The 27133-nt window shown below is 53.9% G+C and overlaps 9 protein-coding genes across 9 annotated transcripts; 4 read left to right on the forward strand and 5 right to left on the reverse strand.

The window, feature by feature from the left end:
• Positions 1-1413: 1413 nt before the first annotated feature.
• On the reverse strand, positions 1414-3270 carry BDP55DRAFT_731738 (FAD binding domain-containing protein; the record flags this gene model as incomplete). Its single annotated transcript, XM_060579850.1, has 3 exons — positions 1414-2668; positions 2745-2945; positions 2999-3270. The coding sequence occupies 3 exons, from the start codon at positions 3268-3270 to the stop codon at positions 1414-1416; spliced, it is 1728 nt and encodes a 575-aa protein (XP_060426052.1).
• A 4404-nt stretch (positions 3271-7674) lies between these two features.
• Positions 7675-8429, reverse strand: BDP55DRAFT_674228 (6-O-methylguanine DNA methyltransferase). Its single transcript, XM_060575647.1, has one exon. The coding sequence runs from the start codon at positions 8230-8232 to the stop codon at positions 7789-7791; it is 444 nt and encodes a 147-aa protein (XP_060426053.1). The 5' UTR covers positions 8233-8429; the 3' UTR covers positions 7675-7788.
• A 343-nt stretch (positions 8430-8772) lies between these two features.
• On the reverse strand, positions 8773-9936 carry BDP55DRAFT_674230 (ubiquitin-related domain-containing protein; the record flags this gene model as incomplete). Its single annotated transcript, XM_060575648.1, has 1 exon — positions 8773-9936. A coding segment is annotated over exon 1 (635 nt), but the record flags the coding sequence as incomplete, so codon positions are not given.
• Position 9937: 1 nt separating this feature from the next.
• BDP55DRAFT_706452 (ATPase) lies at positions 9938-12859 on the reverse strand. The gene is made up of 3 exons (XM_060578057.1): positions 12595-12859; positions 10675-12544; positions 9938-10610 (listed from the first exon to the last, which is right to left on the reverse strand). The coding sequence occupies exons 1-3, from the start codon at positions 12717-12719 to the stop codon at positions 10263-10265; spliced, it is 2343 nt and encodes a 780-aa protein (XP_060426055.1). The 5' UTR covers positions 12720-12859; the 3' UTR covers positions 9938-10262.
• A 757-nt stretch (positions 12860-13616) lies between these two features.
• On the forward strand, positions 13617-14216 carry BDP55DRAFT_535611 (blastn match against entry; the record flags this gene model as incomplete). Its single annotated transcript, XM_060567879.1, has 1 exon — positions 13617-14216. A coding segment is annotated over one exon (600 nt), but the record flags the coding sequence as incomplete, so codon positions are not given.
• Positions 14217-14872: 656 nt separating this feature from the next.
• Positions 14873-16725, reverse strand: BDP55DRAFT_731743 (FAD binding domain protein; the record flags this gene model as incomplete). Its single annotated transcript, XM_060579851.1, has 2 exons — positions 14873-16202; positions 16256-16725. 2 exons carry the CDS (start codon positions 16723-16725, stop codon positions 14873-14875), a joined length of 1800 nt encoding a protein of 599 aa, XP_060426057.1.
• Positions 16726-17908: 1183 nt separating this feature from the next.
• Positions 17909-18448, forward strand: BDP55DRAFT_731744 (uncharacterized protein; the record flags this gene model as incomplete). Its single annotated transcript, XM_060579852.1, has 1 exon — positions 17909-18448. The coding sequence occupies one exon, from the start codon at positions 17909-17911 to the stop codon at positions 18446-18448; it is 540 nt and encodes a 179-aa protein (XP_060426058.1).
• A 585-nt stretch (positions 18449-19033) lies between these two features.
• BDP55DRAFT_696394 (UDP-glucose,sterol transferase) lies at positions 19034-21862 on the forward strand (the record flags this gene model as incomplete). The annotated part of the gene is made up of 7 exons (XM_060577573.1): positions 19034-19118; positions 19180-19843; positions 19898-20058; positions 20115-20478; positions 20554-20763; positions 20822-20905; positions 20980-21862. 7 exons carry the CDS (start codon positions 19034-19036, stop codon positions 21860-21862), a joined length of 2451 nt encoding a protein of 816 aa, XP_060426059.1.
• A 3186-nt stretch (positions 21863-25048) lies between these two features.
• On the forward strand, positions 25049-26267 carry BDP55DRAFT_559197 (SPFH domain/Band 7 family protein; the record flags this gene model as incomplete). Its single annotated transcript, XM_060569875.1, has 3 exons — positions 25049-25277; positions 25338-25921; positions 25974-26267. 3 exons carry the CDS (start codon positions 25049-25051, stop codon positions 26265-26267), a joined length of 1107 nt encoding a protein of 368 aa, XP_060426060.1.
• Positions 26268-27133: the final 866 nt, after the last annotated feature.

Here is a 27133-nt window from a genome sequence, read left to right on the forward strand (position 1 = left end):
GGTGAGCACTCGCCTTCGGGTAGGCGCTTTGGGTGAAATGATACAATTTCGATATATGGATGTATTGTCTCTCACTGACGACTGAATACAAATTGAAGCTAACAGAACAATAGGTTAATTTACAAGAGCAAGGAAGGTGCTATTGATTATGGCTTAATATTTCGGACCTTGACGGTGTTAAAGACTCCAGGCGCCTACCTGGGCATGGTGCTATACTCCAAAGTAAATATAATTCTCGAGCAGTAATGCAGTCACGAAAAGCTGCTATGAGCTGACCCCTCTCCACCAGATTTCTCAGCTAGTCACATGTTAGCCAATGCTGACACTCATAGTTCTATCACTGAAATGAAGCCTACCAATCTGACTTCAAAATTGACGGCGCATCAATCCATTCCGGCACACGGGGCTTCTGAGATTGGTGACAGACATGCTGGGACTCGTACGGCTCGAGGCAGCGGGTACATAGGCGCCGGGTGAGAGATGCAGATAGGTTCGAATTATTAGAGGAGGATGAGTTGCAGTTCATTTTTGGTGGACGGTATTGTGTTGCTTCGAAGAAATGCGGTGCGTGGATAACAAATCCTCGAGATTGGATGCGAACTGCAGAAGGATTCCCGGGTTTCTTTTTATTTCCCCCGAATACCTGCCTTACATGCACTCACATGGTGATCTCGTGTAGAGCTGCTTCAGCCGATGCTACACACCACTTTGGTCTGTGATCGACCATGTCAGCAATTACAGGGCCCACGACGCCTTACAAGGCTTCTGGGACTTGGAGAGTCGAAGTGGAGGCCGCGATACTGTTAAGCAGACCGACATTCCCACCCAGGCTCCAGGCAGAAACGGAAAGGGTGGAGTGCCATCTTTGGCCTCGCCGTCCCCATCGATGCTTACGTGCGAGACGCGTATAGAGGGTCTTACTTACAGCTTACAAGGCGAACTGAAGGTGAATGATGTTCCATTGGATTGGTTGTGGGGGGTTTGCTTATGCATCTCGGGTCTGACAGAGACAGGCGTGGTGAACAGGGAGGGAATGGGCGAACCTCACGTAATCACGAGTGAGAAGAATCAGCCTCAACGATGGATGGAGGCTTGACTAGGGTTTAGATCTTGGACATTGGTCGTTACGGATAATAACGTTGACGTTGAAACTCGGTTTTGTTGTGGGTGAGAGTGAGCTCGAGACTCTGCCAGCCCCATTTCCAGATCAGAGTGGAAATATCTCAAACGTCGACTTTGGACAGCAACACTGACTGCATATCACGATATATTCTGAGAAAACGGTATTTAACCAGAAAGAGAGGTCACGTATTCGGTGCCTCTGTCTGTATTAGATGCATATGTACTCAAAAAAAAACCCTCACAAAACTCCTATACGCTTGATTTCCAAATACCTCATCATCAAAAAGACAATCATGCACGACACATCCGGCCATCAGCAGCAACATCCCACGCATCACTACCGACCGTCTTGAGCGCGTAGAACACGCCCTGGGGATCCCACTTGGTCTTGATGGTCAGCAACTTGTCATAGTTGCTACCGAAAAACTTCTCCTTCCAGTCGGGGATGTTGAAGTCGGCCTCGTTGACGTAGTTTCCAGACCCGGGCGTCGCGGCCTCGATGGGCGGAATAATCTCCTCCGTCATGGTCTTCTGGTCCGCCTTCATCTGCTCCCAGTCGGCCGGATCGTTGCTCCACGCCGTCGAGTACTGCACGTGGATGGCGGCGTTGCGGAAGTGCGGGTTCACGGCGTTGTCGACGCCCGCGGGCGCCGTGGCGTTGAGGGCCACGCCGGCGGAGAGGACGCCGTGGTTATCTGCGCCGTAGCGGATGGCCGAGACGTAGGTTGCGCGGGCGGCGGTGTCGGTGAGGACGGAGCGGGGGACGAGGCGGGAGCCAAAGTTGTAGGACTCGACCTCGACGTGACCGTAGGGGAGGGGGCCCATCCACTTGTCGTAGTGGTCACGGTAGCTCGAGTAGTTTGTGGCGGCGGAGGAGTAGGGGATGGAGAGATTGGCGAGGACGTCGAGGAAGGGCTGGAGGATGGTCTTTGCCTCCTCGGCCGTCTTGTTGTAGGCCGTGAGCGGGTTGATGGCGAAGACGTTGCTGCTGTAGAGGAAGACGACCATGGCGCCCTGGTCCGTCATGCCGGGGAGGAGGGAGTGGAAGGCGTCGAGCATCTGCCACCACTTGTCCTGGGTGGTGTACGAGGCCGCTGTCTGGAGGCCAACGCCGCCAATGGTGGCTTCAGGGTAGGCTCGGACGGTGACGGCGGTAACGACACCGAACGTGCCGGGACCGCCACCGCTGAGGGCCCAGAAGAGGTCCGCGTTCTCCGTGCGAGAGGCGGTGACGATCTTGCCGTCGGCTGTGACGACCTCGAACTCGAGCGCTTGATCAGCGGCCATGCCAAAGTTTGTGGTGAGGGCCGAGTGGCCGCCGCCCTGGATGTAGCCTCCGGCGGGACCGACAGTGGGACATTCGCCGCCGACGACGACGAGGCCGGAGGTCTTGCCGGCCTCGGTGAGTTCGTAGCCGAGAACGCCGGCACCCATCTTGATTGCGGGGCCGGACCAGAGGTCATCGGACCAAGTGGTCACGGTGATCTCCTTGAGCTTGTGGGTCCAGGCCGCGAGGGCTCCGGCACCGGTTGAGCGGCCGAGATGGCTGAGTCGTGGGTCAGCGGGAATGCTTTGTGGGCGGGAGGGTGCTCATAGGAGAAGAGGGCACGGTTTAAACTTACTCATGGCCTGTGTTGCGGACGAGGAAACGGATGTTGTTCTCCCGCGCAAAGTTGATGGTCTCGACAACATCTTGGGCAGATGTCACCTCGACAGCGTAGTTAACGTAGTTGCCGAGCAGACACGGGAGTGTGCGGTCCGTGAAGGGGTCGCAGGACTGGTTGGCGAAGTAGCTCTGCATCACGGAAGAAGAGGAGGGGAAACTGGGGGGGGTTAGTTGAGGTTCTTCGCAACTTGGGACCCAAGATGAGCTTACTGAGTCTCGGGGAGAGTCCACGAGTCTTGCAGCGCTGTGCAGGCAGCCTCATCGTAGTTGGGGTCGTGGCACACGGAACCAATGGGCACCGTGGCGATGAGCTTGCCGCTGACGGTGGTGTTGAGGGTATCCCAAGCCGTCGTGGCGGGCCAGCTGGCGTCGCCGGGGAGGGAGCGGCACGTAGCATTCTCGGCACGCTTGGGGAGAAGACCCGCGGCGGCGAAGGGCGCAGCGGCCAGGGTCGCCGTTGCGATGATGGCGGAGGATTTCATCTTGACAGGGCTGAGAACAAAAAAAGAGCGGAACGGAGGAAAGTCTTGGAGCCTTAAGGAGGGGGAGGGGGGGAAGAACCGACCCGAGGAGGGGATATTAAAGAGTGACTAGGCTGCAGGGAAGACTCCTGACGAGTTCATGAAGCGGGAGGGCCATGATGGAGAGTCTTTATATCGAGGAGGAAGCAAGCGGTTCGAGGCTTGGGTAATACCGTGTAGAAAGCTGATCGATGACCAGGGATCTGTTTGCGGCGCGACGGCGAGCTTTCCTGGCCCTGCTAGTCGGGCTGTGTTGCTTGAAGCAAGGTGCTTGAACATGGTGCTGGAGGCATGGGGGCGGATAATGGATGTCAATCTCCCTCCACGACTGGGTTGTGTGTGAGGAGGAGCGTGAGTGTGTGTCGAGAGTCGAGGAGTCGAGAGTTCTCCTCCCACGACACGTCTAGGGCCGATTGCTGGGATTATCCCCCTTTGGGCAGCATGCTCCGGGATAGTGTGGTGGCTACGGGGTAGATGCGGAGCCCCCCTTCAGCCTTTGCTCTCTCTTTTTCCCTCTCTCTCTCTCTCTCTCTCTCTCTTAGTCTCAGAGTCCCTCTCACACACATTCTCTCTCCTTGATTCCATGAGGCCTGAAGCGAGGCATGAACCAGGGCAGTTGAGTGCCATCCCACTCTGCACTTGCTTCTCGTTCGCTCTTCCGCTTGGACCCAAGGATCGACACGAGGTTCTGTTGCGTAGCACAGAAGAATTGGCATCCGTCCGGGAGCCCTCCTAAGAAAGACGGGGGAGGCTTAGATCAGAATGTCAGAAGAGGAGGGAAATGAGACGTGCGTAACCTGTCGTTCGACTGCGGCAGGCTTCTGGAAGGGTTTGTGGAAGAAAGTTGACGAGTATTGACTTTTGCATGAAATTCGAATCTCGCAAACTGCCGGGGTGCTGGTCAGAGCGGCTCGAATGGGACGAACGAACGGGATGACAGCACGAACTACAGATACAGATGCTCTGAACTTCTCAACTCTGCTCCGTACATACTCAGTATGAAAGCGAACTCGTATGGCCCCCCTGTTGGTGCAAGGTGGACTCGTGGAGTTTGCCTCGGCCCCGATCATCAATGTTCCCCTACTGGGCCAGTCGAGGTCCGATGGAGAACCCAAGAAGCCCCTGTATTTCCCCTGATCTGGATCCTTCGCGCCTGCAATCCGGGTCTCCATTCCCTTTTCGCGTGCTCTCTTCTGTTCCTGCAGCACAAGCCTGATGCTAGCTCCGTTGCTACCGTACGGATACATCGCACCGCGGACAACTGGACGATGGGGGCCGTCGCGTGTCCTTGGGCCTTTGGGGGGAAGACGGGATCAACGGGAAGGGCTGATGGGACCTATTTCTTTCTGCCCTATGCTGATTGTATCAATGCCCGCTGAGTCGTATAATAGGTGTCACGAGTGAAATTTCGGTGGTGTCTGTGTTGACTTGACTCGCTAGGTCGAGAAGCCGTCTATTTTGAGTTGAAAGAACAAAGCGTCAGCTAAGACATGCATACATAGCACCGCTTTCTGTGTGCCAGTGTGGGGGACTGACGGCATTCATCGATCAGAAAATTTCTTGTGTCTTTTCTTCTTCTTCCAATGGTTGGATGGACATGTTCCCTCTTTGGGCAAAGGGCAGACACACCGTTTTTGAGAACCAACAGCAACCGAGTTCCAACAGACTAAACAAGATCGAATCTGCCGGAGCAGAAAACAATAGTTTGCCGCCTCTCCCGTAAGTGGCCACGCCACGCAAACACATGAGGTAACACACACACACAGAAGCGGCGTTACGACTTACTTCTAAACGTGGTTCCTCCGTGGCGTCCGCTCAATAGCATCAGCCACTAGCGCCGCCGTTGCGCTTCCCATCAGGAATTAGGTGCGGCGTTTGCAGCCAATTCGAGTTTCTCAACGGTTCTCCCGCGAAGACCAAAGTTTAGATCTCTTAGCCAGACCGTTCCAAAGGGGCCCGCGATGTCACTCACTAGCCTCGGAGGCAAAGGACGGAAAAGACGCAGAGGTAAGGGGGGTTTTGGTAGTCTGGCACGTTGTGCCAACGTCGCATGTGGCGACATCGAACCATGCGCCCATATAACTTCGGCGATATATTCAAATGTCTCTGTGGTAGGCCGTCGAATGCCAACGTCCAACATTCAACAGCCCCGCAAAGGCGATGGAGAGATTCTGAAAGAGGGGAGTTGGGGTGGGATCCAACCGCAACCCTATGCGAAGCAGCGAATCTCTTAGCTTCGGAAGAGTGCCGAACCTGGCATCTTGCCGCTGCGCCTCCGAGCGTTGCAGAAGAGCAGCGGCTCGTATCCAGTTTTACTTCTCCTCTTCTCTTTCTTTGCGATTGTGCTTGTGTTTGTTTACGGAATTCAGACACCTTGCCTGCTGACCATCGCGCCAACAGAATTTGAAGTTTTTTGATACCAACACGTGCTGGTGCCAACGGGATGAGGGGCCGGGAGGCGAACCGGTGGATTCGGATGGGGATGTCTGCGCCGGGATCATCTCGGGGATCAAGTCTTCTTTCGAAGCTCGTGCGCAACGTTAGTTTGATGGAGTTTCTACCTTCTCTAGACTAACTCGGAGGGGGGCCTAGGAGGCTGACGCAACTTCTTACCATGTCTGCATGTGTATACATCCCGATTGTGGGGGCCATTTTTATCTACGGATACGTCCTATCCTCCTTTGGTACTGTTTCTCTGTCTCCTTCGGGAAGGAAGATATGAGGCTCTGCCCATTGTTGTCGTCCTCTATCCGTATCCTGCAGCTATTGTCCGCGGCATGGTGGCCGTGGCCTGGGTCTATCGGTGTTTGCCAAGTCCTTAGACGATGTTGCACTGCAGACAATCCACAGATCCCGGAGAGGTCTGGTGGTGGCAATCACCCCTCACGTGGACAAATGTTTAGATTCCGAGGTTCTGTCCACTGAATGCTACTTCGAGAAACACGCGGTCCACATCCGAGTAGGCTAGCTCGCCATCAGCTCGGAGAGATACACAACGGCTGAGGCTTATCACGACGCTGCTGCCGGCTGTCAGCTGTCATTGTCAAGTTGAACAGGTAGACAGGGTCGGCCGCCGGCAGGGAGCTTGTCTTCGGCGACAAGACCCCAATTCAGATGGGTTTGCCGATGGGTGAACCCTGAGAAACGTCTCAGGTACGTCTTCGCTGTCGGTGAATTGCCATGTCCGAATGGAAAACGATATGCCGGATTCTGGACTCAGTCTATATTTTCTCTTGCGGCATTAAACTTTTGCAAAGGAGGCGCAGAGTGGTTTGAGAGTCGGCGGAGACTTGGCATGAGTTTAGTTAAACAATACGGTGAGTCCTGTTTACTACCCCACGTCTAAGTGAGTTATCAAATGCCGCTTATGAAAGCTGCTTCTCCGCACATTTATATTTACACTTTTTGATTCAAGGCAGTGAACGATGAGAGATCGGGGATTGTTTTTGCCTAACGTGGTGCTATTCACCTTTGAGGAATACGCACTCCCCTGAATCACTAAATGCTCATGAATTTTCTCCCGCAGACTTCATCAGAAATCTAGTGCCTTCCCATCTTAACAACAAATATCGGGCTGATGGCCGAAATGAGAACGTCGTCAAGTCGTGACCGGGCTGTGATGGTCAGGTCTGCGTTCGAACCTCGGCTGGCTCCTGTTGTTTTTGCTTTTTGATTACATCCAGATCTATAATTGAACTTCTGCCGTTGCATGAGGTAGGTAACGTAGTATATTCTCATCAGTAGCGGGCTGAATGCCACTCACCAGTTGACCTTTTGCCCCATTCTTGTTGACCACATCTATGAGCTACATGTAGCATTCGCTTGGCACAGTCGTGCTCGGCAAGTCCAGTGCTACCCAAGGCAAGGTAAGGGGATTCTCGAGATCGTGACACACTTGGCGGCGGGTGCTTATGGGACGCTGCCTTAACTTAGCTTGTATTACTTGCGGAGTTGAGCGGGACTCGAGGACTTGTGTGAATCAGTCTACGATTCCCTCCAAATTGCCCTTAGCTACGTGCCCCTGGATCCTTTTTTGACAGGAGAGAAGAATTCACCCAAGTGCCTCGCGCTTCCTAGGTAGCAGTACCATTCTCACTGCACTATTCAACCCTTCCCGCCTGGATCCAGATCGACAAGAAGCCTTTCTGCTTGGAAGAACGGCCGCTTGCCTTCGAATGCAAGGGGTCTATATTCGAGTACGTGTACGGATGCGTGCAGCTTGCGTGCCGTGCCGCTCATTGCGAAGGCGATTTACCGCAATCATACACTGGGAGTTCCCAACGATCTGGGAGGGATTTGCTTGCTGTGCAATGATTGACAAAATATTTGGTCAAACACCAGATGTAGAGACACATACTCGGGGACCCATAGTCTTTCTACGAGAAGCAACTCATCACGGGCGGCCGTGGGATGTGAAGATTTCTAATATCGACTTAGAAACTTAAACGCTTAAACTTCGTATTGAGTTCATTGACGATTTCAAATAAAGGCCACAAATGGCGACCCAAGAACGCGCCCACTCGAATCAATCTTCACGCCTTCTTTCCTCAAAAGCATCCTCTTCTCATCAAGCGTAATGCCCTCCCCATTCTTCGGCCACTTGCCCTTGAACCCACCCAACGCACCGCCCGTAGCAACGACCCGGTGACACGGCACCTGCGGCGCGAACGGATTCCGGCGTAGCGCATTGCCGACGGCCCTCGGAGATGACTTGAGATGAGCCGCTAGGATGCCGTATGTCGTGATCTGGCCCTTTGGTACCTGGCACAGCGCGGTCCATACTCGTTTCTCGTACGCTGTGCGATTTGAGCTGGTGATGCGGTCTAGTTGTACCTTCATGCCTTCGCCTTCGGGGATGGAGATTGAGATGATGTCGCGCGCGGCGGGTGTCTTCTTGGTGGTGGTGGTGGATGTGGTTGTCATGGCGATGGTGTAAGTGAGGGCGGAGTGAGAGGATATTGATGAAGACGTAGTGAGCTCTAGTATTTATATCTGTCGCAGAAGATTTTCTTTGAGTGAAGAAGAGTGTTACTGAAAGAAAATCGAGGGGAATCGAGGCAATAAGGTGTTTGAAATGGGTTCTTTTCTGAGCCAACGGCGAAGGGTGAGCAAAATGTCAAGACAAGGGCGCGTCGCAAGCGCGACAGTCCAAGCGGGGCAATTCGACGCGAACTCGCGGGGTCATGTGACTTCACACTTAAGTAAAGCGAACAGCGACTTCTACCACAGACGACACCTCTAGTATTGAGGGAAAGAACACCTATCTAAGGTAAGGGAGGTAATCTTTAAATGAAGAGCAAGCTTCGATTAACACTCTCACTGGGAGGGACTCAGAATGTCCAAAGGAACTTGTTCAGGTAATCTCCAAGAGGTCTAAAGGACTAAAAAAGAGTTCACCACCGGTGTGGCTACATCTCTTGGTGCTCAAGCTGGGATTCGAACTCGTATGCGCTAAGCCTGTCGTCGAGTAGGCTAGTTGGCGTAGAAGTCAATTATTGACCATTGACCATTCCACCACCTAGCCAGTTTGACCTGACCCGTCGACCTAGACGGGCGCCTGCTGGTGACAGGAAAGGACTTGGAGGGGTATATGAAAGCTTTGGTGGTGGTATATTCCGTGTATATTCAGATGGAAGGTACTGGCCAGGCGGGTGGTTCATGGAGTATCAAAGCAGTTCTCTCATGGGCTTTTAAGTTCCTTGGGTAATGCAAGATGCAGGGCTATTGGTGGTTTTGCATACCATAGTATTTGTACGGGGTATCGGTGACATCTAGACTTTTCAGACCTGATTCCATAGTATGATCTTTTCCCCCAATAACGCCAGAATGAGGTAACGCAATCCTAATGGTGCAGTCTTGGTGATTGTAGCTATACCACCGCAAGCTTCAACGAGACCTCGGCAGCGGAAGTCCAACCCGCAACCTCAATCCACACCCAAGCCTCCACAAAACCTCTTAATCACCAGTGTCAACCTCAAGATCTAGCTGCACACCGTTGCTAACACCATAATCCTCCAGCGTGAGATTATCCTTGAACGGCCGTTCGCCCTGGCGCTTCAGCAAGATCTCATGCGGCTCCCGCCCGACCCGTTGCGCCACCATAATCTTGAACATCTTCACCGGGTCCGAGGCCAAACAAGGGATCGCAGCCTTGGTGCCGAGACGGTCATTGACGTGCACGATAATCATCTCCTCGCCGCCGCCCGCAGCCGGCGCGGGCGCAGCCTTCTCCTTCTTGGGCTTCGTAGGCGCATCTTTCGAGCTCGAGGCGCTGGGCCTGTCCCTGTCTCTGCCTCCGTCCCTCTCTCTTTCTCGATCTCTGCTGGCACCAACGCCGCCCGAGTCGCGGGGTCTGTAGTTGTCGTCACCGCCGCGGCGGTCGTTGCGGCGATCTCTGTCCGAGTCGCGATCGCGGTCGCGACGGGGAGAGCGGGATCGGTTACGGTAGCCTCGCTCGAGGCCTCTTGGCTCGTCGCGGTCGTCTCTGCGGCTCTTGTCTTTCCATTTGAAACCGCCTTGTTTTCGCGGTCTATCTCTGTCTCTATCTCGATCGCGCCGAGGCGAGCGCGATCTTGATCGTGCTCTGTCGGCCATCTCGAGGTGGGTGGAGGGGTGGTTGATGTTGGGAGATGGAAGTCGAGAGCTTGGCTTGCTGTAGTGCACTGTGACCTCACCGTAGGCTCGCAACTGATGCCCCACCAGGTGCGGTGTGGGTCCCGTCTGAACAGTAGCCCCATAACATACCGTGATTACATAATCCCGAATACCTTCCTCCCCGAAGCTCCATGGCTGGCTCTTCTAACATCTAATACTCCGTATGTTGAAAGAAAGAAATCACCTTGTTATACTGCTTTGAACATGATCACGTGGGAGAATGTCATGCTTGGAGAACCTCGACTTCTTTCCTTTGGAGTCTATTCTATAACTTGTAATGCAACCTCTTTTTCTCTTCTTTACTCCTCTAGGGCATTGGAGGAAATAGCCGTCACAATCCTGTTTGCCAAACTCTCCAACATGTCGGTGCCTTGTGAAGACGCTTCAATCTTTGACTCTTCAATTGACTCAAGAATCGTCTTGATGCCAAGACCAATCATATCCGACCGGGTGTCGTTGCGCACCGATTGGATGACGGTCTGGATGTCATTGCCGCCAAACATTCCTGACTGGTCCAGGACTTGAGCGAGTTCGCGTACATCGGAGATGGCGGGCACCGGAATCTGTCTGCGGAAATGCTTGAGAACACCCAAGTTGCTGAGTACAAAGCGTTCTGAGGTGGTGACCATGATGAGAATACGACGACCCTGGACGGAGTTAGTAAGGATTCAAAAAAAAAAAAAAAAGTAAACGCGAGGGATTTCAACTGACCTTTGGCGGTTGGGTCTGGATGAGGGAAATAAGTCTGTCGAGCACCGTGTTGGAAAAGCGTGGCCCGATGGGGTTCCACTCAATCAGTTGCTCAAAGTTATCCAGAATCACGATGCTGCGCTCTGACTTGTAAGCGTCCGTGAAGACCTTGGTGAGGTGGTCCTTCTTTCCAAACTCATCTCGGAAAGCCGTCAAGTGCTGAGGCGAAATAAGCTTGACAAAGGGGAAGTCTGAAAGGGAGGCAGTGTGGGCGGCCAGAGCAGTCTTGCCTGACTCTGGCGGGCCGTGGAGAAGAACCGGTATCCTGTTGAGGACGTCTGACTCCTTGACTGTGTCGATATAACCCTGCATCGTGCGAATGATGGCGGGAATGTTGTTGTTGAACTGAAGAATTCCCATGCCAAGGGCATTTGCTAGCTCGTCTTCAGAAACACCATACGCAGGCTTGACTTCTGTCAGTGCGTTATCGAAATCATCCATGGTGATCTTCATCGCGGATACATCATTCTTCATCTTGGCGCTGTTGCCGACCTCGGTGTGACGGTTGAAGGCGAATGAAGTTGCAGCCTTGACGACACCAGAGATCTCGGCACCAGAGTAGTTCTTGGTGCGAGCTGCCAGGGAGGCGAGGTCAACCTTGGAATCCATAATGTTGTTGTCCCGCATCTTGGCAGTGTGGATCATGAAGATTTCCTTGCGTCCGTCTTCGTTGGGCAAGCTAATCTCCAACTGAACCTCCAAACGACCGGGACGCAAAAGCGCCTCGTCGATCATGTCCTTTCGGTTGGTCATACCAATGAGGAGGATGTTGTTGAGCTGGTCAACACCATCGAGCTTGGTGAGAAGCTGGTTGACAACACTGTCACCAACACCAGTACCGCCACCGGCACCGGAGCCTCTTTGCTTGCAGACGGCATCCAGCTCGTCGAAAATGATAATGTGAAGACCACTCTGGTCACCCTTCTCCTTGTACTCCTTCTCAGCATCCGCGAACATCTTTCGAATGTTCTCTTCGGATTGACCGACAAACTTATTAAGCACCTCAGGACCGTTGATAATCTTGGGCTCACGAGCGTTCAGCATCTTTCCGATTTGTCTAGCGATAAGCGTCTTTCCGGTTCCAGGGGGACCGAAGAGCAGGATACCCTTGACGTGCTGAATACCTAGCTTCGCTACCAGCTGGGGAGGGAAGACACGAGAAGCGAAGGCTCTGCGGAAGATGGTGGCGAATTCGTCCTGGAGACCGCCGATACCCATATCCTCAAACTTGAAGTCTGGCGAGATAATGGGGTTGGCGTTTCCCTGGTGCTCACCGACTTGAAGCTTCATATCCGACTCGGCACCCTTGAAGAAGGACAGGAGCGTATTCGTGCTGAAGAATCCGCGGGCAGAGGGATCCGATGATGTGACAACGGCGTCGGGACCCTTGCCGCCCGCAAAAGTGATAGTTTTAACGGTAGCGAAGATCTTCAGGCCTTCAATGTCGAGCAGAGTGCGCTGACCGGGGGCGAAGAAGTGCATCTGGAAGAAACGCTCAAAGACCTTGGCCAAGTATTCGTGCTTGAACTCGTAGTTGGGATCTCTCTTCATCGAGGCCCAAGACAGCTCCAGGTCCATGGCCTCGAGGTGAGTAGCACCTTGTCTGTTCGCATCGTACACCTCACCCTCGAAGGTGTCCGTCATTCCGATCTTCAGCCATGATCTTTGCGGGTCAGACAGACTGATCGTACCCTCGGGGAGTTCGGGTGTTGGCCGCGCTCTGACGACGTTCTCTCGTACTGTTCCTCGGACAGGGTCTCTGGCTCGAATCAGGACGTTGATGTCCTGGCCGTCGCGGCTCGGGGCGAAGTCTCGGTAGCTCACACCAGCGCTGGGCAAAAGTTAGCAGCAGAAGAGGGACTGGGTTCCGGATATGCTTACACGTTGGCATAAATGAGCTGGGTCTGCAGGGCCTTGTCCCTGACCTTCTCGATCCTCAGCCGCACACCGGGCTGTCTCGGTGACTGCGGCTGGCCGCGGGGGAGCGGCTTCTCGGGGAAGCTCATGTCTGAGGCGCTCGGTCGGTGTGGGAGAAAAGGATAGATCGCTGGGTTGTGAGGTCGGTTATGGATTCGTACAGTTGGGTTGGTTGTTGTGTTTCCCTGAAGAGGTACTGAGGAAGACGGTGAGGATGACGAAGGGGAGGTTATGTAGGTGGAATGGCGCATGTTGGAGGGGCTGCGCGGCTTCGTCTTCGCTTCAAGTCCCCTGGGCCCCGGGGAGCGCTAAACCTTGTTTGGGCCAAATGGACACAAGGCGAAGCAGGTACGTATAGAGGGGACCCTTACCTTACCCTTGCTGCAGCGAATGGCATAGAAGATGCGCTGATGCTTATGTGGATCCATCTAGTGGTTTGTAACCGTGTTCAATCTGTTTCAACTCTGGCCAGTTTGAGAATGCTCCAGATGTCTTTTTCCCCGTCCATTTCTTTGCATACAGGAGTATTGCTGCCCGTGCAACTTGGGTGTAAGAATGTGTCCAATCATATCCCAGCTTAAAGTTTGTATCATGACATTCTAGGTAATATGAAGTATTTGAACAGGGTTTGACATTGACAAGGGAGTTGTTCAGCAACTTGTGGCATCTGCAGACTGACGGCGGGAAGGTGCAAGTCAAAGTGATGTGGGGGCATGCCGCTGCCGTCGCTGCTCCGGACCCACTTCAGGTGTCCAGCTGCCTCCTGACTAATGACGTCGATTGGTTCGTAAACCACTAGCAGTCTAATCCTTTTCGGGACATCCTCACTCGCACTCTGGGACGGCCTCAAAGTGACATTGTTCACCAGGACATATCTCATCAATAGCTTTCTGAAGCTTAATCCCAATCCCTAAATCGATCAAAATGCCGTTGTAAGTCTAAAAATAGTCGAACAGAATTTAGCCAGAGACTAACGAACCAACAGACATCTACTGGGCAAAAAGTCTTGGAACGTCTACAATGCAGACAACATCGCCCGTGTCCGTCGCGATGAGGCAGCCGCCAAGGCAAAGGAGGAGGCCGAGGAGCAGCGCATGCAAGAGGTCGATGCTGAACGCCGATTAGCTATTCTACGGGGCGAGGAGCCTCCACCACTGCCGCCAACAGAGGAAACTCCTGAGGAAGAGCCAAAATCTCGGGACCGGGATGCCGGATCTTACGGCAGGGAAAGAAAGAAGCGCAAGCGCGCTGGCGAAGACGACACTGAATTTGAGTTGCGCGTTGCGAGAGAGCGTTCAGACGTCGTGCAGACGGCCAACGAGACCTTGCGCAAGTCTACCAGCTCTGCGCCGATCGTCGATGCAACGGGGCACATTGACCTCTTTGGCGAAGAACGAAAACAGGGTCGTCACCTGAAGAACGAAGAGGCGGAGAAGGAGGCTGCAAAGAAGAAGAAAGAACTCGAGGACCAGTACACAATGCGATTATCAAATGCCACTGGCAAGGACGGCATGGTCGGCCCTTGGTACGCAGCATCCGGTTCAAGAGCTGAACTAGCAGAGCTCGAGCCAGCGGGCAAGGACGCATTCGGCAACGAAGACCCAGGGAGGAAGAAGAGAGATGAAAAAAGGATAGTAGCGAGCGACCCTCTTGCAATGATGAAGATAGGGGCATCGAGAGTGAGAGAGGTCAAGAAAGAGCGCCAAAAAATTGAAACCGAGCGGCAGAGGGAGCTCGAGCAGCTGCGCAAGGAGGAGAAGCGAAAGGAGAGACATGAGCGGCGGAGACGAGAGCATTGCAGGGATGAAGACCGTCACCCTCAAGATAGGTCTCGTGAGAAGGACGATGATGAAGCCAGATCCCGTTCTAGGAGGGACAGCGAACGCCGTCATCGGTCCAGTCGAGATGATGAGCGACCTCGGAGTAAAGATCGTCACCATGAAGTGAGAAGTCGCCGACACGAAAGAAGGGACGAAAGCGATAGGCGATCCAGAAGAGATGAGAGGAGCCGCCATGAAGAAAGAGATGAGAGGAAGCAGGAACGAAGCAAACGAGACTCTGATTCACGACAACGAATTGACCATCGGCAGCCAGGAGAGCTTCGAGAGCCAAGGAAGTTTTAATTACAACAGTAAAACCGAAATATCTATCTACAAGAGAAGGGCAGAAAGTAGCTACTCATGATACCGAAGCCAAGTTAGTCACGGGCGATAATCGAAACACCACCCTTAGTCCGAAAATATCAGGCCGACTTGCACAACTTGCCACTGTTGAGGTTGTAGTCCCAAGCATCGCTTCCGACACCCGACAAGACGAACAGACTCTCCGTGGGGTCATATCTGCTTTTAATCTCAACCAAACGGTCGTAAGAAGTACCGTAAAAGTCCTCCTTGAACATGGAGTCAAAGGCGTTGCCCTCGTTCATGTACGAGCCAGCACCTGGTGCCCACTCACGCCAGACAGGCTCCTTGGTCTCTTCCAGCCACTGCGCGACACCATCGAGAGCCTCCTGCGGCGCTACGCTAAGATCTGCTGAAGCGCCGTAGCTCATCAGGTGGATGTACGTCGAGCGCCACATCGGGTTGAGGGCACCGCGCATCACCTCGGGAACGTTGCGAGGTCCCAGCCCGCCCTGGAGACCGATAACCATTAGGGAGGTACCCGTGGGGTTCTGCGGCACATTGAGACGCTGGAGGTACGAAGAAACGGCAGACACTGAGGTATCCAAAAGTTCCTTGCGTCCGAGAAGGCGACTCGTCAGCATGCCAGCTCCGGATGCGCTGGGCGACGTGTTCAGGCTCTCGAAAAAGGTCATGAAATCAGGCTGCGACGACGGCTCGCTCAGAGTGACGGTGACGGAGTTTTCCCCCACATCAGCAAGGATTCGGGCTCTGACGGGCTCGAGGAGCGAAGTCATCTTCTCCTCTGTCGTGTTATACGCAAAGAAGCCGATGGAGGCGGTCACCTTGCGGACAGTCTCGGACGAGTTGGCCGGCAGAGCTCCAGCACTGACCATGCCGGTTCCCGTGATGGCCGCATCCATCAGGTCAGGAACGCTGGCGAGCAGGACCGCGGCACCTCTCCAAGCCGCCTCTCTGGAGGCAGTGTCGTTGCCGACGGCGGACACTTCGATGCCGCTGGAGACCACGTTGCCCGGCGGGGGGTTCGCCTTGATGACGTACTCGGAGACGAGACCATACTGACCGGCGCCTCCGCCGCGGACAGCCCAGAGGAGGTCCTGGTTTTGCGCCTCGTTGGCAACGAGGATTTGGCCGTCGGTCGTCACGACGCGCACTTGCAGGATCTGGTCTGCTGCGAGGCCGTATGTGCTCGAGAGGGGACCGTGGCCGCCTCCCTGCATGTGTCCGCCGACTCCGACCGTCTCGTCAACGCCCCCGACAACGACTTTATCGAATTCGGCTGCTCCTCGGGAGGCGGAGCCCCAGTTGTGACCGCTTCCCAGGGTGAGTGCCGCCTCGGTTCTGTTGTCGCTCGGGGATCTCCATTCGGGGTGGTACTCGAGTTGCTTGAAGTTGTGAGTCCAGATGGATAGCGAGTAGGCGCCAGAGGATCTGATGTCAAGTTAGTAAGTGGAAGTTCTGAGAGTATAATGCGGTCGCCTTACCGGCCGTTGAGATCGTGCCCGGTCCCCTTGATAACGATACGAATGTTCCGCGAGCTGGCCCAGCCCATGGCAGTGGCAATCTGCTCCTCCGTCGTGGCATTCACAATGTACTGTGGCGAGCCTCCAATCTCACAGCCCTTTGCCCCAGACTGACTTGGAGGGAGACACGAGTTATTGGCGTAAATGGGGGAGTCTATGGACTCGGGAAGCGAGGCGTGGTAGTAGGAGTATCCCCATGCCTTCTCGACGTCTTCGCATGACTGCGAGGAGCCAAAAGGGTTCCCGGCGTAGCAGGAGGATGCGGCAGGTTGAGTCTTGATGAGAACACCGTCGATGGTTGCGTTCAGCGCCGACCAATCCTCGTCGGACGGCCATGTAGCGTCGGCAGGGGTGGTTTTGCACGTCTGCTGGGCGGAAGCGCCCAAAGCGCAGACGGCGGCTAGGACCGAAATGGCGACTTTGACTGCCATTGTGGTAATGAGAGAAGATGCCGGGCTTGTCTGCTTGCTAACTGTGGTATGCTACCGATAGAGAAAGCCATGAAACCGTCTTGGAGACCATCTTAATATCAGAACGGAGCAATCTGCCATGTCCTGTTTTTCGTATCGTTGAACGACATTTCATCAATACCGTATTGTGAACAAGTACCTTGTTATGGAAGAAATCCATGCAGGAAAACAGTGAACCGCAGGTCCCAGGGGCATGTTCACCATTGCTATGTTACAGAGTCCCAATGGCAATTTCGTCACAACCCCAGTCGTCCAAGTCCAAGTTCCATCTGAACGGAGAGGCTCCATGAAGGCTATCTCAATGGTGTGAAAAGGTCGTGAGGGTTTCTTCCGAGCCCCCCGAGACACGTACTCCATGCCGTGGTACGTGCGACAAGGCATAAGGAAACGGAGTACCAAAAGGAAAAGTCCAACACGATTGGTGTTCATGATAACGATATGCCCTCGGAACCACCTCCTAGACTGAGCGAGGTCGGCCGTAGGCTGCGCCAAGCATGGGTGGCTCCATGTGATCGGCCATTTGCCGGTGACCCTGGACGGAGTACACCAGTGTAGAGGAATTAGAATCTAAATCCCAGTCATCGAGTGTACTCGTTACTGAGTCGTTCATGCCAGGACAAGGGCGGGATTGGGTAAAACTAGGATTTAAGGCTGGAGACTAAAACAGGGGCGGATTTCGCAGCGCCAAAATAATCGTATTGAAAACGAGTGAATTTTCGCATAGAATACGGAAATGTTTTGATTGGTCCGTAACCACGATTCAGGGACGAGGGAGACCCCCCCGCTGACGACTTACACGCACCAAAGCATCACACTACGGAGTATCTAACCAGATGACATTGAGCAGCAGCGTCTAGAAAATGTGCGTCTCTTCTTTCCAGAAGTCTCAACCAGTCTTGGCAAGGATAAAGATTCATTGACTTTTTCATCCCCCCGGAAAGGAGTACCGAGATTCGTTCCTCCTCCTCCCCTCCCCCTCCATTCTTCTCTCAAACCCCTACCTACCATCCATCAGTCTCCAATTCTTCTCTTCCCTGAATCCGACATCTTTCTCCTTCTTCTAGCCAGCATATCAACATTCTTAGACTCTCTATCATCTACGACCTTACAGCTCGCATACGAGCCATACATCACAAACCAAACCATGAACACAGACTACTGGCAACTCTCAGGCGCCTTCGGCCTCTGGGTCCGCGCCGGCATCCGAATCCTCCAATTTGCCTTCGCCATCGTCACGATAGGCCTCTACGCCGCCACCCTCGGCTCCTGGAACACTCTGCCGACACAAAGCCTCAGCAGAACAAACTGGATCTTTGCCCTCGTCCCGGCCGTCCTCTCGGCGCTGACGTGCGCCTACCACGTCTTCGCGACAGTCACGCACGCCGCATGGTCCGTATGGGATTTCGGGCTGGCCGTCCTATGGGCCGCACTGTGTGGTCTGTCCTCGTCTATTGTCGTGGGCGGCGAAGGGAAGGGCAATGTCTCGGGCGATGTCAAGTCGAGACTTGCTGCTGGGGCTTGGATCGCGGGGATTAGCATGCTATTGTGGCTGCTGAGCTCCATTCATGGGTGTGCGTACTGTTGCGCATCGAGGAAGATGAAGAGGACGGTGAAGAAGCAGGAGGCGGAAGGAGATAAGCTTGAATTGGAGGGTCTTCCCAATAGCCGGGAAGAGAACGTCTAGGCGGACTGCGGTTATACAATTGTCTACAGTACACACTGGCAAGGTGTTGGGACACATCGGCGGATAGTAAGTGGTTTTGATATATAGATCTATCGAGTTTTCGAAGCGTTAAAACTCATGAGATGTGACCAGCTGAAGCACATCTTGATTTCGACAGTATCTGGCATCTTTTGGAAGAAACTCGTAGACTGGGAATGAGATGGGTTGAAGAACTACTGAAGAAATGACAGAGAGGTTCATCAGACTTTTCAGATTGGCAAGGAACACCTCCTTTCGCCCTACGGTCACTCCGAAACAGCGAGACTAGCTCAGTTTCGGGCCGCTCATTTCGTATTTATGACATGCCTAGCTAAGAGGTAAAAACCAGATCCACCGGCTAAGCTGGGAGTAGCCGGCTTCTGACGCGGCCTTACCTAGGAGGCTATGCGGCAAGGTACTATGTAAGGTATGCTTAAGTCTTCTTTATATGGACTTGACCCTGCCCCTCCCCGTCTCCTACCTTAGTCTCCCGTACCTTTTTACTACCCACTCTCAACACCACCACTCTCAACACCACGCAGCTTCTCAGGCGTGAACTACACAAACATGGAAAGTGAAAAGAGCGAGATATTCGGATCGTCTAGGGAGTCAAAGGCTTCGGTCTTTGGTCTCGAGGACCTCTACCCCGAAGGTAAAGCAACCCAAAGACTGCAGTATCCCTGAAAACGAAGGCTTAACACGGTCTTGAACAGAAGACGAACCATCCAGCTCAACGCAAGCCGAAGATCAGACACCACCCGAGTACACACCCCAATATACACCTCAACGCCAATGGCCAATGCCCCTCAACATCGTAGTCCAAGTCGTCGGCTCCCGAGGCGACGTCCAGCCCTTCCTCGCCCTCGCCTCGGCCCTCCAGAAAGCAGGCCACCGCGTCCGCATCGCAACACACCCCCAATTCTCCTCCTTTGTCCTCGAATCCAATACCTCCGTCCCAGCCTCTTCGAATAAGATCGAGTTCTTCCCCATCGGGGGCGACCCAGCCGACCTAATGGCCTACATGGTCGAGTCCCCGTCCCTGATCCCCAAAATGTCCCAGATCCGTGCAGGCATCATCCAGCGGAAACGCGACATGTATGTCGAGATGCTCGACGGCTTCTGGCGGTCGTGTATCCACCCAGACCCTCTGTCCAACGTACCCTTTGTCGCCGACGCCATTATTGCCAACCCGCCGAGCTTCGCTCACGTGCACTGCGCCCAGGCGCTGGGGATCCCGGTGCATTTGATGTTTACGATGCCGTGGAGCAGCACCAAGGCGTTTCCCCACCCGCTGGCGAATATTGGGTTCTCGAAGGCGGATAAGAAGAGTACGAATCATGCTTCGTATGCTGCTGTTGAGTTCTTGACGTGGCAGGGGTGAGATTGTCTCTCTTTGCGTGCGAGTGACTTTGATGACTGACGGTGAAATAGCTTGGGAGATCTTGTCAATGCGTGGAGAGTCCAGTCACTTGGCTTGGAACCAGTGCCGTCTACCGAGGGACATCGTATACTAGAAAGTCTGCAAGTCCCGTTTACATACTGTTGGTCACCGTCTCTCGTGTCCAAGCCCAGCGACTGGGGTCCGCATATTGGTAAGTATGCCATCGAGAACTTTCCTCTAAAGAGTCAACCTAATCAGGAGCAACAGACATCAGCGGCTTCTTCTTCCGCGACCCTGCACCGTATACACCACCTCCAGATCTCGAAGCCTTCCTCAAGGCCGGCCCGCCACCCATATACGTCGGATTTGGGAGTATCGTGGTCGGTGGGATTGGGGGGCTCATGACCATGGTCCTTAGCGCCATCAAGGCAACGGGCGTCAGAGCCATCATTTCGAGAGGCTGGAGCAACTTGAACGGCGAGGAGTCGGACAACGTCTTCTATGTGGGCGATTGTCCGCACGAGTGGCTATTCCAGCAAGTCGCTGCCGTCATCCACCACGGCGGCGCCGGTACCACGGCCTGCGGACTGAGATACGGAAAGCCTACAACCATCGTTCCCTTCTTTGGAGAGTACGAAAGAACCCCACCCAATCACTAGTTACTTGTTCGTTTCCTCACCACTTTTGACTGATACGTTTCTCACAGCCAACCGTTCTGGGGCGCCGTTGTAGCAGAAGCCGGCGCCGGACCAGATCCCATCCCCTACCGCTCCCTCACATCCCAAAAGTTAATCCAGGCCATCCAGCTCTGCCTCTCCCCGGACGCCGTCCGATCAGCCAGAAAGCTCGCAGACTCGATGGAGAAGGAGAACGGCGTCCAGGCCGCCGTCGACGCCTTCCACGCCAACCTGCCGCAGTCAAAAATGGGCTGCGATTTTTTTCTCTGATCAGCCTGCGGCGCTGATATACGGCAGAGGGAAAAAGCAGGTCAAGATGTGTCGGCCCGTCGCGTCCATTTTGGTCAAGAATGGGAAGCTGCAGCGGAAGCAGCTCAAGTCGTATGTGGCGATATATACCTTACCCTTGGACTTTATCCAAGACCCCCTTTCCCACTGACGTTCTTCTTCTACAGATACCGGTCGAAACCGACAAATATTGAAAACCAAAGATGGGACCCCCTAACCGCAGTGTCAGCAGCCTCCCTCTCGACAATCGTCAAAATGGCAGGCGCCACGGCCGACATCATCGTGAAGCCTTTTGAACAGTATAAACGCACTAGCGAGTCCGGCGAGAACCTTGAAGATCAAATGGAGAACACACGGAGACACAGCCAAGCGCCCGCGTTCGCCATGCTGCCTCTGCCCGGCGTCGGGGTCTCAGACGGAGCAGTAGCAGCGGCGGAGAAAACACCCTCGGATATGACTATAGCTCGACCACCGCCATCCAGGGGTAGTCAAGAATCATCTTCCGGTGGTGCAAAACCGGGCGCAATGGCAGCGGCAGCGGCTAACGGCGTGGGAAAACTCGCGGGCAATGCGACAAAGGGCCTGCTCGTCGACATACCCCTCGCCGTCACCGAAGGTCTCCGCGCAGTACCCAACCTCTACGGCGATACCGTACGCAAGCACGACGCCGTGGAAGGGTTCCGCAGCGGCGTTTCTGTGGCGGGCAAGACGTTCTGCCAGGACATGAAGGGCGGTCTAACGGATATCTTCATCCACACGTACACTGGCAAAAAAGAGCAGGGTGCACTGGGCGCGGCGAAGGGGTTGGGCAAAGGCGTGGTTAGTCTTGTGACGAAGAGCACTGCCGCGACGTTTGGGTTGGTGAGTTATCCTGCGCAGGGGATTTATAGAAGTATTTGGGCTGCGTCGTATGCGGATACGAGGAGGAGTATTGAGGATGAGAAGTTGCTTGAAGGGGACTGGATGGTTTCCATGAGCCCCGGGTGGAAGATGGATCATGCTGCTATTGTGGAGGATTTTGAGGGTATGAGAGGGACGAGAGGGCAGTGATGGGTTGCGTTTACCTCGTGGAATGCTAATAGTTGTCAGCAACTGGTTGATTCTGATTGTTCGTTAGGAAGCATCTTGTAAGGCGTTGCAAGGCATTGCGGTAGGCTTCTTGGATGTGGACCAGGGTGGCCGAGATTGAATCAGGAACCAGGCCTTGATCTTGACCATCGTCATCCTACAGTTGATCCTCACAGGTTGGTTATTCTAGAAGAATTCGATAGCTTATTTTTTTCGGGCTGTTTTACCTTGTCGCCGTGCCTAATACAGCTCCTCCACATATAGGGTCAGTATCGTGACCTCAACACAGCCATTGCCACAACAGCCTATACGGGATCGTGGCAGTGATCTACAAAATTATGGTGACACGGATGACTAGGCACCACGCACTGTTAGTCAGTCGCTAGTCAACCTTGTACAAGATTGGAATGACGATGGAATTGTCAGATCGTGGACGAGAGATGTACCGCGGCTTAGGGGTGGCGGAAAAGGAAGGCTTCTGGAAGGATTCGATAGTGGGGCACTTGTTGGTGGCTGAGCTTCATAGGGAATATTCGGAGTAGTAAGATCTACAATTAAATGGAAAAGAGCTCAGCTACTCCCACATTTGCACAGCAAGTTTGACGACATAGTAAGACGACAAGGATGGTGTAGATTGGACTTCAGTCAACCATTTAAGCCTTGTGGAGTCTGCGTCCGCCCTGCGTACGAAGTAAGCATGTGACGAAGGTTATGGGTTCGAGGTGGAGACGGTCTCGCCGGATACTGGATTCGGTGAGACTCGGGCAACGATCGCAGTCGCCCGCGGGTCGCTACCGGAGATTGCTGTTGGTTTATCGGGATAAAGGCGGAGGATCGGCCGTGATTTTGGCCAATCCGGCGCACGATGTCAAATATCTCAAAGATATGGATGGGCAGTGGCCGACAAGCAGAGATGGATAGCTGTCGCTCAAGTTCGCCGGGCGACAAATATTGGCGGGGCAGTGCCGTGTCACGCGTGCCGACGAGACGCTAGGGCCACTTTCGGAAAGGTGGACACATACGGCCGGCGTGGATTGGCCGATCCGGAGGCTGAGGGTTGAAAAGGCGCTTCGCCCAGAAGCTGGGCGGCGACGGTAGATTGAGTGGAGAAGACACCACTTTACGGTGTATGCACGAGCGGTTGGAGGCGCATTCTCGAGAGCGGAGTCAATGAAGTCATGCTATGGTCTCCAAATTCCTCGGACTTCGAGAGAGGCTCTACGATGAAGGATCCGTTGGTTGTTGAATACCGGCCGCAGGAGCCGCTAGGGAACGAACAGATACCTACCTTGGGAAAAGCCATTCGCTTGCGCCAGGCATTTGTTAACTGAAAGCAGTCGGCGAACAACTGCAATGCCTTGAGGGTAGATTTCGGAGTAGGATTCCCCAAATCTCGGCGCTGGGATTCCATGATATCATGCCACTCTGCCATGCCCTCCCTGGGCGGAAGTCGGCACGCGCGAGGGCGTTGATTGGCTATTGAGGTAGTTGAGGTGACAGGGCCCCGAATATCATGACACAGAGATGAATGATGTATGAAACGTTCTCCGTTCGCGTGTGACTTTTGGTCGACAGGTGCAGTAATTCAATTGCCCCTGGCAGACAGACAGCCCGGAGCTTGTCGACATCAGACGGCGTGTTTGGATGGGATGGTGTGAAGTTTTTCTCGGAGAAGTTAGGCAAAGGTGCCACGACCGCCCTGAGCAATCCCTGAGCAGTCAGCAGTCAGCAATTATCCCCGTGCACGCTTGTCGTGTCTTGGTTGTAGTTACCTTGGGGAGTGTGGTAGTGTAGCCAAGGCTGATTGAAGGACGTATTGGGTCCGCCACCGCTCTGCCACCAAAGACGGACCGTTGGGATCGGATCGTGAGGTTTTTCGTTGCCTAGGCAGCGAAGAATGAAGAGGGCGGAGCAGCGACATTGCCCTCGTGGTAAAGTCTGGAAGCAGTCGGGCGATCATACATTGACCTAGTCGACGCGCGCAGTCGAGGGGTGAAATTCGCGCTGGCTATCCGGGCAAAAGAGAAGAAACAACCACGTCAATCGAGTTGGGGTGTAGGGACCTTGAAGGTAGGACGGCAGACCGGCAGCCTCGCGATTGGGTGCGACATGGAAAGTCAAGCCGTCGCATCGGTGTCGATTCTACTAGCATCGCGCCTTTTTTGAGGCCGGCCATGACCACGAGATCTTTATGAAATATTGGCTGCCCTGGTAGTAAGAATGCGGAATGTGTGCCGAAGTGAACAGTCAGCAAAATGTCTACATTACCTTAGTGCAAAGTAGCAGGGTAGGCAGAAAGAATTGAGGAAACATTTTGGTGTACCAGGAATGGAAGGAAGCTCGAGATGCGCATGGGCCACCCGCATATTGGAGTTTCGCGGGCAGTGCTCTCCACCATCGGGCACTTCTGCCCCGCATGGCTCCAGCGTTCTTTCCCTAGTGCTCGCATCCCTGCCCGTTCAACAGCCCACGGACACAGACGGGCGGGGCCAACCAACTGGAACATGGGGCAGGTAGGTACCTTCGATAGCTCCACCAACCTACCTCCTACCTTGAGGTTGCTCCTGCACTTTTGCACTTTCAATGAGGTGGTCGAGGTCCAAGGCAAAAAGGTACCAATGTACCTATCACATTGGTGATTCTTGACTCTTGAGGGAGGTGCTGCACGAGACCCCTGCACCACCCTTCGGCTCCTGTAGCTTCCTTTTCGCGGTCTGCGACTCTTCTCCTTCCCGTCCGCCTATCATTGCGCTTGCCGATAGCTCAGTGTCACCACCACCAGAAAGAACCCCCAAGAAACATGACCCCAAGAAGCCAGAAGTGACAGAGCTCCTGGGCACAAACACAGCCCACCCTGTTCCACGGAATGATTCGACCCTTGCTCTTAGACTCGCGTCTATGATCCCTTGGCCTTAGTGCAGTCCCCGGTCTTCATTCTCCCCTCGACACATCTCCATCTCGTACCTACCCCAGACCTCGTCTACTTAAGAACCTCGTGCCCCCATCCATCACCAGGTTTTGCCTTAGTTAGCACACATGGTTCAGTACTCAGAATTTACTCACGAAGCTTCTGAACATCTAGATACCCGTCCTCGACAAGCATCTTCTTCCAACACATCTGCACGACACCTTCTCCAAACCAACTCGTCCCGATCGCATTCGCCCACAATGAGCGCCCCGCAACACGAGAGCACTTCCACGGGCAAGGCCCGCGCCCCCGACTATGAGGAGCGCAGCGAGACCACGGCCAACGGTGGCGGTCTCAGTCTTGGCCAGGGCGGCTTCAAGCCTCACAACGAGATGACTGTTCAGCCCCCCACCAAGGAGGATCTCCAGCGCAGCTACGCCAGAGTTGTCGCCGAAGATGCCAACCCCAAGGGCTGGTACGGAACTATGAGTATGTCTTACAGCCGCCTCTCCTTGAAACCTGTCGCAAATCACTAACACGATATCACAGTCAACACCTTTGGTGCCTGCATTGGTACTCTTGGTGCCATCCCCTGCTGCATCGTCTGCCCGAACCCTTACAAGAACGTGAACCAGGGTAATGTCGGTCTGGTCACCAAGTTTGGCAAATTCTATAAGGCTGTCGACCCTGGTCTCGTCAAGGTCAACCCCATGAGCGAAAAGCTCATCCAGGTCGACGTCAAGATTCAAATGGCAGAGGTTCCCCAGCAAACTTGCATGACCAAGGACAACGTCACCCTGCACCTCACCTCTGTTATCTACTACCACATTGTCGCACCCCACCGAGCCGCCTTCGGTATCTCCAACGTGCGCCAGGCTCTCATGGAGCGAACCCAGACCACTCTTCGCCATGTCGTCGGTGCCCGCATTCTCCAGGATGTCATTGAGCGCAGGGAGGAGATTGCCCAGTCCATTGGCGAGATCATTGAGGATGTCGCTGCCGGATGGGGTGTCCAGGTCGAGAGCATGCTCATCAAGGATATTATCTTCAGCCAAGAGTTGCAGGAGTCGCTGTCCATGGCTGCCCAGAGCAAGCGTATTGGTGAGAGCAAGATTATTGCCGCCAAGGCAGAGGTACGCATCCGACACCCCTTAATGTTTGTATTCCATCACTAACACGACCTAGGTCGAATCTGCCAAGCTCATGCGCCAGGCTGCCGACATTCTGTCGTCTGCCCCAGCCATGCAGATCCGCTACCTCGAAGCTATGCAGGCGATGGCCAAGTCTTCCAACAGCAAGGTCATTTTCCTGCCTGGCCCTGGTCAGACCATGCCCAACATCCAGCAGTCGCTCAGCGGCACCAACCAGACGGGCGAGTCGAGCGGTGCCAACAACGGCACTGGCGACTTCAACGACTTTGGAGGTCAGGATTCCGGCTTCCAGCAAGCCATTAACTCTCGTGTCATCGAAAATATTTGAGTTCGCACCGAGTGCTGACTTGACGTCTCATGTGGGGGAATAGCTTGGTCACACTAAAGCCCATCCCTTTGCGGCTGTCACCAATTACGCATTGATTCTCTTGCTGCGACGTCAATACCCCCTTGCGCTTCACGATGCTTCCGACACGATTGATTTTTCAAATACCCCTTTGCGACAATTCTATACAACGAAATAGGAAAAACAGAAAGAAAAAAAAACATGTACTTGTAACACGCGGGAGAGATATGGGGTGAGGATGGACAGAGGCCTGCCCGGGAGATGATACCTCAGATCGGCAAGATCACGTTGGACGGGCTTTGCAGTATACCCATTTCATTCGCTTGAATTTGGTTCGGAGGACGTAATGATAATGGTACTGAAATTGAATACGAATTCCATCTTGATCTACTCTACTCTACCTTCTTCCGAATGACAACTTATGCATCCTTGTATATGGACTCCTGGAGCATACGCTTCATACTCAGCTTCAAGCCAGCGCTATCGCAATGAGTACTTGCAACGTATCAATTGGCACATCCGCAGGGTCAAGCTCGCAAGCAATTGAAGATGTCACCTGATGCCGCCTTGAGGATAAAGCGAAAACTTTTTGTCCTTGCCTTCCTCAAACCGAGAGAAAAAAGAAGGGTCATCAATAGGGAATCGAGCAAAAGGTCAGGTTGAGTGAGGCTCAAGGACTTTCGGGATGTTCCTTTGACTCCCCTTTAAACCCCTCGACCACGTTCCCCCGACCTCTTATAAAAGGATACAAGGTAACCAGGCCCAAGTAACTTACATATTGCAAGGGTGTACTCAAATAGAATAATCTTGAGATCCAACTTGGGGGCTTTATTATCGTATCAAAGGGT

This window comes from Colletotrichum godetiae (assembly GCF_030913485.1).
Source record: "Colletotrichum godetiae strain CBS 193.32 chromosome Unknown BDP55scaffold_41, whole genome shotgun sequence".
Classification (NCBI taxonomy): Eukaryota; Fungi; Ascomycota; class Sordariomycetes; order Glomerellales; family Glomerellaceae; genus Colletotrichum; species Colletotrichum godetiae.

What these genes read in the sequence shown, in the direction of transcription:
- BDP55DRAFT_674228 (XM_060575647.1), bottom strand. Translation starts at nt 8,232, where the DNA reads ATGACAACCACATCCACCACCACCACCAAGAAGACACCCGCCGCGCGC.
- BDP55DRAFT_706452 (XM_060578057.1), bottom strand. Translation starts at nt 12,719, where the DNA reads ATGAGCTTCCCCGAGAAGCCGCTCCCCCGCGGCCAGCCGCAGTCACCG. An exon ending in CAGCTCATTTATGCCAACGT is followed by an intron (nt 12,545 to 12,594) that starts GTAAGCATATCC and finishes ACTTTTGCCCAG; the next exon opens with CGCTGGTGTGAGCTACCGAG. An exon ending in TCCAGACCCAACCGCCAAAG is followed by an intron (nt 10,611 to 10,674) that starts GTCAGTTGAAAT and finishes AACTCCGTCCAG; the next exon opens with GGTCGTCGTATTCTCATCAT.